This window comes from Vipera ursinii, assembly GCF_947247035.1.
Source record: "Vipera ursinii genome assembly, chromosome: 4".
NCBI classification, from domain to species: Eukaryota; Metazoa; Chordata; class Lepidosauria; order Squamata; family Viperidae; genus Vipera; species Vipera ursinii.
The window spans coordinates 36789097-36801945 of NC_139514.1; the positions used below are offsets into that span (position 1 = coordinate 36789097).

A 12849-nucleotide genomic window follows, 5' to 3' on the forward strand; every position below is an offset into this window, starting at 1 on the left:
TTTATTAGTAGCATAATGGTACCTCTGCAATACAAGCAAGATTTGATGGTAGCAGTTTGAAATAGAGATATCTCTTTCTCACTGAGCAGCTGATGCACTCAGAACAGTGATTAATATCAGTGGGAGGCAAAGCATTACTATGTATATGTTTATTTCAAGACATGATATTGGAGGACAGAACATTCTTTGCAATGTGGAAATATCAATCTTAATGACAGCAAACCAGGGCTCTCCTGCAGAAGAACAAGGTTAATTCCAGCTGTTAACATAACAGGTTGGTGCATAAAAACCAATTTCAAAAGACCTTTGGTTGAACATATACCCTGGAATGTTAGTGTTGAGTATACTACTGTCCTTTTATTTATGGACACCATGTGCAGCCTGCTATGCTTAGAGTTCTGTTCAATAGCAATTATATAAAAAATATCTTAATATGTGTGCACCATGCTAGAGAGAACAATTTAAGAATCTGGTAAGTGGGAGAGAGAAAAGGCAAAAATAGAGCTGGAGAAATATGTTGGGTAAAATTCATTCACTTCTAGTAAGCAAACATGTAATTTCCATGAATTCTTTTTAATGACTGCGGTCTGATGCTAGTAGGACCTGATTTATGAAAAGCTGTGAAAGATCAGGTGGAACCCTGCAGGACATCATTTACAGTTGTATGCATTGCAGTCTATCTAATTTGTCTAGTAAAAGTGTGAGCTTATGGTGCAGATCACCCAGCCCATAAATTTCATGTTTAGACCTGTTGTCTAGGGGCTGGGTCAAAGGGAGAAGCTAGTAAATGCAGATGCTCTGAAAGCTTTGCATTCCCTTGGTGCTCATGAGGAGACATCACAGACTGTTCACAGCAAGAAACAAATTCCTGTTCATTGATAAACTGTCCAGATGTCCTCTCCAAGGAAGAAAGTAGCCTTTTGGCTTTGTTACAACATCCTACACAATATTGTGCTTATTTGAATTAAAATTAGTTATTATTTTAATTCATTATATTAGTAAACATTAAAAAATAGTCTTTGCACATTGTTATCCTGCTTCTTTGTCTCCCCCCCCCAGTTTGTTCTTTTTTTAGTTGCTTAAATTGATGCACCTTTTTTAAAAAAAATAAAAGGAGGATAGGTTAACTACAACTTCTCAGGCTTTATACACACCTTGGCCTTCTGCACATTTCTTAGGTAAACTGGAAATTAAAAGGGTCATTTTCATAAAACAAACAAGAGCCAGTTAGTCACTTTTGCTATGGTTAATATGAAAATTCTTTGTTATTTATTTTTGAAATAAAAACAGGAAAATTGGCAGAAATCCAAAGTTGTATGTGATGCTGAAGAAATGCATGTCCACTCAAAGCTTAGTCTCAGCTATTTAATAGCTATTTAATAGCCAGAAGCCATTTAAAAGAAAACTCTAAATATTGGTCATATTGAAAGAGATGGCTATTTGGTGCTTATATAAATGGGCACATTCTAATTTTTACTACAATGGTTGATATAATACAATTTGTATATTATGCTATTAATAGTGTTCCCAAAACAGTATTTTCCATATAATAACAACAGCAACAACAACAACAACTGAGGGGCCATGGCTATCAAACATAAAAAATATCTGCTAGACTATCCCACCTCCTTTACATGGATTACCTGAAGCTGTATGGAAAAACATCATCTGAAATAGAATTGCTGCTCAACAATATATAGCCAAGATATTGCAATGGATTTTGGATTGGACAAATGTGCCACACTTACTATCAAACAAGGAAAAGTATTGAAAACTGAAGGAATCAAGATGCCCCACAAAAATAACATTAAGAGTTTGGATGAGAATGATTACTACAAATACCTGGATATCCTTGAAGCTGACAACATCAAGCACAATGAAGTCAAGAAAAGATTAGTGGTGAATACATCAAGAGATTGAAAAAGATCTTAAAGTCCAAACTCAATGGAGAAAATACCATGAATGCAATCAACACCTGGGCAATTCCAGTCATTAGAGACACAGCTAGAATGGTGGACTGGATTCAAGCAGAACTAAAAGCAATGGATAGAAAGACCAGAAAAATAATGACAATGAATCCTGTCCTTCATCCACACAGTGACATTGACAAACTACTTACCAAGGCAAATAGGTGGGCATGGAATGTTGCAAGTACATCAGATGGTTGAAGAAGAAAAAAATGGCTTTGGAAGAGTATCTGAAGGACAATGATGAAGATTCACTGGAGTTAGTATAACAGGAAGGCTTACTGACTACTGGAGAGACCAAACTGGCCTGCAAGAAACAACAAATGAAGAACAGGATGGAGGCATGGAAAGACAAAGCACCACATGGCCAGTACATTAAAAAAAATACCAGGAAAAGCAGAAAATAACAAGACCTGGCAATGGCTAAGAGCAGGAAAGTTGAAGAAAGAGACCGAAGGACTAATTCTGGCTGCACGAGACCAAGCCTTAAGGACAAATGCATACAAAGCCAGAACTGAGAAGATAGCAACAGACAGTAAGTGACACCTAGCAGAGAAGCTGAAAAAACATTGGACCATCTGATAAGCTGCTGCAAGAAGATCACATAGATTAACTACAAGCAATGGTGTGACAAAGTACAACAATGGTGTATCTGCAAGAAATATCATTTGCCTGTAAGCAAGAACTGGTGGAACCATAAAATAGAGAAAGTCATAGAAAATGAAGAAATTAAATTGCTCTGGGACTTCAAAATTCAATCAGACAGGCACCTACCGCATAATACCTCAGACTTAACAATTGTCAATAAGAAAGACAAAAATGTTTGAATAGTGTAGGTGGAAGTGCCTGGAGACAGTACAATAGAAAAGAAAGAATGGAAAATATCACAAAATACAAAGACCTACAAATAGAAATAGAATGATTGTGGCAAAGGCAAGCAAGGGTACTACCAATAGTAAGATTGCCTTGGGTGCAATCCCAGAACAACTGGAGCACTTCTTGAACACCATTGGCATTGACAAACTTTCAATTGCAAAAGGTGGCTTTGCTGCAACAATATCTGTAAAACTGTCAAACATCCAGATCTGCTTATCCCAGGTCCTTGGTAATAATAATAATAATAATAATAATAATAATAATAATAATAATAATAATAATAATAATAATAATAATAATAATAATAATAACAACAACAACAACAACAACAACAACAACAACAACAATGTTTAGAATAATCTGAAAATTCCCCAATGAATTTCCACTCCTTAAAAGAGGAAGAGAAACATGAAATACACTGATTATTGTGTAATACATGCAGCCTTTCCTGTGCCATCCGATACTTTTTAATAGCTCTGCGACTGTGTGAAGAGACAAGGGGCATTTAGCAAGAGAAATTATGGAATTTTGGAAAACGTCAGTCCTATTATTAGGTGAAATGAGGCAGGTAGGCTCAAGTGTCAGGTGTTTGGGAGGTGTCATAATAGGTTATGTAAAGAGCTGTAAGTTTCACATTGTGAATGTTCCATGTGAAATGCAAAAAGCATAACCTTGTCCTTTACCTCTACTATAACATGTTAGTAGTCATGTTCATAGACCATTTCTCCCTGTATGAGCACAACATGTGTTGGCTGGAATGGCAGAAGTTCATATTAGAGTCAACAATTTTAACACAAGACTGTTAAATGTGTCACAGCTCTACCATATAATGAAAAGGCAGACAATAAAAATGAAAACTGACTGATCTATGTCTTCTTTCAACAACATCATTGCTGAAAATCTATTCATGTTGAGTTTCACTCGTGCTGTTGTTGTTTAAGAAATTTTATAATGAGTACAATTTTGAACACAATTAAGTAGAAACTTTGTCTAATGTGATAATTGGGGAAAAATCAGAGACAGGAGGCAGTATGATAGAGAAAATTATGCTATGTGTCCTCCATAAAACACAAATATTATTAAAAAATGTTTAAGGAATCTCATTAAAGCACAGCTCTTTAGAAATGAACAAACATATGGACTTCTGGTTTTGCGCAGTAGTGCAGCCACAGAGAGATTGTGGAGATCTGCTCCCTACGGCTGATTTCTGTCTGCCAGGAGACCCTAAATGGGCCTGAAGTTGCCCCATAGAGGCAACCCAGAAGGGGGGAAGGTCGATCCGATCAGTTTGGGAAAAGCCGTCCAGAAACTGGCAGGAGAAGAGGCTAGCTCAACTTCCAAGTCTAGCCCCAGCTACAAGCAACTGAAGTGAAAAGTATTACTCTAAGCTGAATGTAAACAACATGCTTGGAACTGGGTAAGAACAGCAATTTTCTCTCTTCTGTTTGGAAATTGATTTCCTGGAAAAAAAAACCAAGAAGCAAAAAGCTTCTGAAAGTGAGAAGGAGGGGTTTTTTTGCCCCACCCTCTTTCAGATGGAAGCAGCGAATTAAACCTTTCAGGGGAAATAGAAATATATTGAAATAAAAAGAATGTGACTTAATTTGGATAAGTTTGAAATTGGTGGAATCTGTTAAGATTTTACTTTTATATCATCAAAACATAAGTAAATAAGTGTTTATTACTGGATGAACTGGTACCGACATCTAGTGGTGGATGAAAATATTACAACAGCTGCTCTACTACAGAGACTGGCAAGGCCCAGGAAAAGATAATTTTGATCTTGGTGACATTCAATGTCTCAATAACAAAGAACAGCTGTGATAAAAAAAGGAAACATCTTGGGCTTTCCATAAAGTGAGAACTATAAACTCTAAAAAAAGAATTGATCTTTCTTACTAACTCAACTGTGACTCTAAAGCCATCTGCAGAGAAAGGAAATCCCTGATTTTGGCTATCATGGAAAACCAGAGATCTGCAGAAAGAATATACCAAGAAAAAAAAATACTTTCCAGAAGGAGATATATGCTATGTTGCAACTAATCCAAACAACAATAGTTTCAAACCATGAGGAAATTAAACATAACTTTGAAAACATAAATGAACACATCTCCAATTTAACTTTACAACATAAAAATAGTGAACAGAGAAAACAGACAAGTGATTACGAGACAGAGGAGAGAGATTTCAAGATGGATTTTAACAATACTAGAAAATATAACTTAACCAAGATGGGAAAAAAATCTACAAGGAACTCTGGACATGGAAAAGACAAACTACACATTAAGATTACAAAATAAGTTTGAGGACAAGAAAAAAGATTTAGTAAAATGGACTTTGCCAGGAGAACTACAACAAAAGATTTTCAATTAATACAAAGGGGCGAAACCTTCCTATAAAAACATCTTACCTATTTTGCCTTTTATACCCCACAATAACGTAAGTTTATGGGAAGATTCTTTGATTCATCTAAGCATATTGAACAAGAAAGATGTTGGGCAAAAAAAAGGCTAAAGTGAGAATCAAGATGATGGGAATTATCAGAGGGAGTATTTAAAAATTAAACATTTGTTTGAATATGGTTAAAGAAATAGAAAGATTTTGAAAATAAATGAAGATTAGTTTAAGAGGAACAAGCCCTAAAGTAATATAGTATGCCTTCTTTCTTTTTTATTTTGTGTTTTGTGTGTTGTTGTTTTTTTTGACATGAGAAATATAGAAAATGTTGGAATGGTTTATATATATAAAAGAAATGTTTTCTCTGTTTTGTTGGTTTTTTGGCTCTTATTTTCTTTTAAGATATGAGATGTAAAAATGTGATGGCTTATATGAGAAAAAAGATTGAAACACTTAAGTGTAAATAATTTTGAGAAAATCTTAACCAGTAAAAGTGTTTTGAATATTGTGGGGAAAACAAATTTAAATAAGAATGTAAACAGGATTTAGGATGAGGTAATTAAGATGATCAATGAAAAGAAGCTTTATATTGATGTGGTTATTATTTGCAAAAATATGAGAAAAATGTTTATATTTAATTGTCATTTAAATAAGAACTGCATTAATTTAAGGTTGGCTAAATAGAATATTATTGGAAGAAGAGGAAATCAAGTAAATGGACTGTAGAATTATAGAAATTAATTGTTATTGGTTGTTTTTTAAACACTAAGCCAGAAAACACGATATTTACCAAATATTAAGGTGTATGTTAAAAACCAATAAAACATATTAAAAAAAGAAATGAACAAATATAACCAGAGACCTGCTTATAATCTACAAAAGTTTTGGATGAAGGCTTCAGAGAGTTCCCTCAAATTGTAAATTTGGTAAATTTTAAGGAAGGAGGAAAGTATTAAATATGCAAATGACAGAGTTACATAAAATAATTTAATAGAAGTAATCATAAATAAAAGTAAACATAATGAAATCATTTTTGAATAGGAAATAGGAATAGGAAAGCCAAGTATAGGCCTGAAGAACAATTATTCATCTTTGCATATTGTCTCCTAATAGGACACACCTTTCAACAGGTGCTTTCTATATAATTTGGCTTATGTGAGTATTAGGACAGGCCATTTCTAAGGCCCTAAGCTTTATGAGACTTCATAGGTGATAAGCAATACCTTGAATTGCATATAGCATACAGCTGTTAACAAGGATAGCTTCTAGAGCATTGGTGTAATTTGGTATAATGCACAAAACTATTATTGCAATATTTTAACCACCTGAAATTTGTCTGTTCAAAAGAATCTGAAACTTCTGATTTTTTTCATTGAACCAATAGAAAACCAAATATCTTCTGCTTTGACAGCTGTGTGCATGCATAGACATAGGTCATTGTGGGGATTGACAATAAATTTAGCACGAAGATGATTCTTGGCTTATTTCTGTTGCCTTACTATTATTTCCGTTTTATTCCAGGCCATCAAATCTCCTACTGGACCAAAGTAGCATTGAAATCTCACCCTTCCGCTCAACAGGTGACTGGCTCAATGGTATTCGGATAGGGCAATGCAAAGACATATTCACAGGAGTGGAATACAGTTCATGTGATACAATAACCAATATTTCCTCAGAGTAAGAATTTTATTAAAGATATATTATTATATTTTTTTCAATTCTTATTAAGTTTACCAAATTAAGACTGAATCTCATGGTAATTAGGAGGGTATCTGAGAAGTCCACAGAAGTCCCCTGAAGCTTTGCACTGGCATGCCACAGGGCTGTGTGCTTAGCCCCTACCTGTACTCTTTATACACTTATGATTGTGTATCATCTGACCCATCCACTGCGATAATCAAGTTTGCAGATGATACAACTGTGGTGGGTCTTATTACAGGTGGGGATGAGACAGGCATATAGGGCGGAGGTACAAAAACTATCCATATGTGTAGTAACAACAACTTGCACCTAAATATCGGCAAGACAAAAGAGATGGTGTTAGACTTCCGGAGAAAAAAGGAGGAACGTGCCCCACTTTACATCGGAGATAACTGTGTAGAGAGAGTTTCCTCCTTTAAATTTTTGGGAGTCTACCTCTGTGAAGATCTGACCTGGAAAGTTAACACAACTCAGGTGGCTAGAAAGGCCCAACAGAGGCTTCACTTTCTTAGGGTCTTGCGGAAGAACAGGGTAGAACAACAGCTAATGACCCTCTTTTACCGGTCTACTATAGAGAGCGTCCTCTCGTATGGTATTGTGGTTTGGTATGCTGGTCTGACAGCCGCGGATAGGAAAGTATTACAGAGGGTAGTGAGCACAGCACAAGACATTGTGGGCTGTTCCCTGACACCACTGGATGACATCGCCAGGGCTTGTTGCCTTGGAAGAGTGAGGAAGATTCTCAGGGATGACTCACACCCTGGACTGTATCTCTTTACTCTCCTACCATCCGGTAGGAGATATAGGAATATAGCCAGCCGTACCAACAGGCTGAAAAATAGCTTTTATCCGTGGGCTGTTAGGCTTTTAAATGGGACATAATCTTATGCAGAATTGACTTGGGAGGCCGGTGTGTGGTGTAGTTGGTTCACATAGTGTGGTGGGGTGGAGGGTTTGTTGTCACTGTGTGTTGGGGGGAGAGAGCACGGGGGGAGGCTCAGCTATCTCAATGTACACATGTTGTACTTTGACAATAAAGGTTTATTTATTTATTTAAGTTTATAGATGTTTAGTGCTAAAGTTTAATTTTGGAAATGGAGATAGGATCTCAATGGAAAATAATCTTCTAAGATCCTGGTCATCCTTAAATCCCAAAATAAAGGGAAACAGTGGACCTGAAAAATATTTTTTCTATGACCTAGTAATAGCTATATATTTTCACCAAAGACTTCAGTCAGATCTATATTGGTTCTCCATCTCCACTTACTCTTCCCCCAAGCCCTTCAAATCAATGCACAGTGGGATTCCTGATTAATTGGATATTGAAACCAAGATCTCCCAAAGGCTTAGTGACTTAAAAATCTACACACTGCTAATAACCATTGGATTTACATATCTGTGGTGCCAGGAGTCTTTGTGAATATTATACCATTAAATTCTGGTATAAAACTTGTGATTAATTTAAGTTTTGAATTTGATGTGTTATGGGTTTAAAATATATTTTAAATATAACACTTGAATATTTTCAATATCTTTTTCCAATGTAGTAGTGTTCACTTTGATATCTTGTAAATATCATGTATTTTATTACAGCACCAAAGTGCATCTCATACTTCTAACTTAGGGTACATAGATATCATAAGGATTAAGGAATTTTCATACCTGAAACCTAGTATCAGTGGAGTAATTCATTCACTTTAGACAAACACCCACATGCTAATAGTTACTATAAGCAAACCTTGTGCTATAAAATCCACATAATAACAGAATACACACTTGCTAATGACATCCGGGGTAGCTGCCATTCCTGTCTAACTCATACTTTTTGACTATTACAGTGAAATCATGCAAGATCTGAAATTTCTTTATAGTTACTACAGCTTTCAAAGAATTTATGATATTTAGGACTGGAAAGGTTTATTTTGCTTACCAAGTCCAACCTCTGGATTAGTTTAGGAAGCCAATTTAATGTATCACTCATAGTCAGCTGTCCAGCCTCTCTTTGATCCTATCTATTTCAGAATCACTCATCACCTTTCTGGGTAATAGATTTCATTGCTGAATTGCTTCTTATAACCTAGATCCATTGTCCCATATCCTGTACTTTGAAACAGTAGAAGCGTGTCTTGATCTTTTTCTAGATGGCATCCTTTTAGATATTTGAAAAGTCCAGTCTTCTAAAGGCTAAATATGGCCAATTCCATTTATACCAAAAAGAAGAAGAGCTGTTTTGTTAGCACTTAGACATACCCATAATGCATTTGTTGATATAAATGGAATTGGCACGATTAGTCTTTAGAAGATTGGATATGCTTCTTTCCCTCTCCCTACCCTAAATTTCAGCTCAACATTTAGCAGGATTAGAGAAAAGTAGTCACTTTTTACAGTCTCTGTGTGTGTGTGTGTGTGTGTGTGTGTGTGTGTTTGTGTGTGTGTGTGTGTGTGTGTTAAAGTGGATCACTTGCCTCCTCTTTAATAATAAAATGAATCAAAACAACTTACAACAACTGTTTTTGCTATTACTTTTCAGTGACATGAAGAAAGTTGGGGTGACGATTGTTGGACCACAGAAAAAACTTATTAGCAGTATTAAATCTCTGGAAATACATACAAAGAATGGCCCTGTTCCTGTGTAAAATACAAAATGCCGGCATTCAGGACCCATCTGGAGAAAGTGAGAAAAAAATACTGAAAAAGGTCCTGATAGTGTGTGGAAAATTGTGAGACTTAAAAGGCACTGTTGCAACAAAATGGGGCAATTTGCAACAAATGTGAAATTTCCAGCCCATTAAAAGACTCATAAAGTTGAGTTCAATTGCCTTAAAATAGGAATGAAAAACTTATTTTCTATCTCATATTCTTAAAGGAGGGGTACTTCCTTATAGTAATAATGGACTTCTCAAACTTAAAATGCATTTGGAAGAAAAAAAGAAAGTGTTTAAAAAAATCCATGTAACTTAAGCCATTCAAATATTAATAGACTGAATATCATAAAAGGCAATGGAAACAGTGGATGTAATACTGTGTTTGGAATGACTGTCAACAGCATTAAACAGTATTTTTTTTTAATATGAGGAAAGGATAGGCACGTAGCATTTTATTTCTTTAATTCCTGTAAGCATATTCGAGGATGATACCTCAGACTTGTCTAGCCATATCTGCAATGATATCCTTGCAATATTTTGTTTTTGACTGTGGATGGTAAATCTGAATGACAATTGGGTGAAAATGAAGGCAATACTTCACAGATACTTGTCCTGGGTGTGTTCTTTAAAAACAAAACTTTTTATATATATAAAATGCATATTTATTTCCTTTAAAAATGTTCCTCGTTTATATTTATATAGGTTTTGACTGGGATTAATGACTGCCAAATGCCAAATTTCTTCAAACTTCAGATGTCATCAATATTTAAGGGTGGGGGAGGTCAGTAAAACTCATGTGATTTTATTCCTAATAAAAATTTCACTACAAAGGAACTGATGTGCATACAAGAGTGCTCACAAACTTATAATACATCCTATAGAAATATGGAGAATTTCATGCACAATATTTTTAACATGGAACCATATAACAACCTTATTTCACATGGGGAATATTCTTGGGGAACTATTTAATTGCATGTACTTAAACGTTGCAGTATTCAGATAGTTTTGGAGTGTATCAGATGTTTAACTATTTGATGGATTACTTGGTACTAGAATTCTTTGCTTATGTTGCCCTAGGATTTTTTTTTTAAAAGATACTCTTAGGTGCTTCCAGACAAGGATGTTCTTGTGTAGAAATGATCCAAACATCGTCTTCCATTTTTTAGATTCTTTTGTTAATCAGAATTTCTTCTATTTTCTTTCCTAATGGAATACACAACACACACACACACACACACATACAAAACACAATTACTTGCCATATATTTTGATCAGTAACAAAAGAAGCTATCTGTTGGAAAACATTATTTTCTCACTTTAAATTACTGGTCACAATATATGTTAAATAATTATGTTTATTACAAGGCAGCATGTGTATAAAATTTTATTTAAATGAATTCCCATCTTATTCATGTCCTTTTGCTCTATTTGGCCTTCTTTGAGCATCCTTTTTATGGTAACTAACAACAATTATTTTAATGTAATCCAAAACTTGCAGAAACTGTGACATCTAATGTAGTATGTAAGCATATTTGAAAATGGATAAAGTAACATTCAAAATATTAGTTATACATGGAATGTTTTGGTCAGTCTGTAATTTTAATATCCCTCCAGTATGATTTCATTTTTCATGATATTCTGCTGGCCTTGAGAAGTACACAACATCTTAAAATGTTTTGAAAGGGCATAACAGTTCTGAGAGAAATTGGATTAGATTAAATTAATATTTTCATACTAATAATAATTCCTTCATTCTTTTAAAAATTATTCTTTATGCCTTATTGCAAACATTCAAGCCAGTAAGAAATAAGGTAAAATAAAAATAATATTATTCTCAACAATAACATGTGGAAAAATTATCCTACAATCAACTTTCAGTTTCTATAAAAGAAAAAACAAGCTCATCAAAATTTCAAAATAGATTTAAATTTTAGCTATTTTTAATTTTATCACAGTATCTAGTAATGCCAGGGAACGTTATTTTGAGTATGCTCATTACTTGGAATGGGTATTGTAGTTTGTTCAGGAGAATTGCTTCTTTTCCTCCTAAGAGGATTTTTAAAAAGCTCTTAGTCTTCTCTTTCTTACAATTTTTGTACTCCTGAAGGGCATTCTATAGCCCCCATTTTCCCTATCCCATGTACATATGTAAACTTAGCAGTGTAAAATTTTTAACTGTGGAGTAGAGGAAATAGAATTTTTGTGGCCATCTTCCTGTACAGGACCTGCCTTTGATTATTTACATCAAAAAATAAAAAAACACACACAGTCATTACAATAATATGTAATAATTGATTTTGTATCTTAAAAATATTGGTTTTTGTGTATTATTTATTTCTGTTAACATATAACATAGTCTTTGCTGTACTTTAGAATCCAATAACTCGAGATGTATAGATGTAATTGGAACTCACAAATCTGAATTTACTTTTAACATTTATTTCAAAGCATTACTTACTCAGTTAGTTTATTATGTTGTGCAAATATAGATGGCCTGTTACTAATGTAAAATGATTTGTAGTGGAAACATTTATATTTTTATAATAAACATAATGAAAGTATTTTTTACATATTGGAATGTGGAGGTGATTGTTTAAAACTTGCACAAGTTTTTATGGTTTTGCATTAAATTGCAGCATCTGCTTAACTAAATTTTTGATTTAGGTTTGGCTTCATTGCATTAGATCGTAAGATTAAACTACTTTACTGTAAGGTTAAAACTTCTGAATGTTCTTACTTGATCTCAATTTTCATATCCATAAAGATGCTTCATTGGGAATTCCCTGGGATAGATGGCTATGTGTAAATCATTCTTACTGCTAGATTGAAGCTATAGCTTCAATAATACAAATCACATTTAGGGGAAATTAAGCCAAAGTCAATCTTTCTTCCTATTAAAATAATTTGGCTTCTACACTCTTCAAGTACATTACTGTTTCTTCTAGAACATGAACATGTAACTCCTAACTGTGTAAAACTAAGAATTTATGGTGTCTTCAGATATGTTTATCTGAAGCATATTTGAAGACACCATGCAAAGATATATATTGAGTAAAGAAATTAAAGCATGAGATATGACAGTAGAAAGTTAACATTTTATCTTTTTTGCAGCCTTTTCACCATACTTTTCTCCACCTTACAGCCTTTCTCTGCCACGATTTTGTCTAACTAAATTGCAGTTTTTATATGAAGTTTATGATTATATTGTTGGCTTGTATTTTGACTTCTACGTCTTTTTGGAATTCCAAAGAATCCATTCA

At 34.1% G+C, this 12849-nt stretch overlaps 1 protein-coding gene across 2 annotated transcripts in view; it reads left to right on the forward strand.

The window, feature by feature from the left end:
* The window catches only part of EPHA3 (EPH receptor A3), a 202880-nt gene extending 193005 nt beyond the window's left edge, over positions 1–9875 (forward strand). For both annotated transcript variants that reach the window (XM_083361356.1, XM_083361357.1), the window contains exons 16-17: positions 6762–6917; positions 9472–9875. In XM_083361356.1, the coding sequence (XP_083217482.1) occupies positions 6762–6917; positions 9472–9577 (262 nt within the window). In that variant the 3' untranslated portion in view covers positions 9578–9875. The remainder of the gene's footprint in view (positions 1–6761; positions 6918–9471) is intronic.
* Positions 9876–12849: the final 2974 nt, after the last annotated feature.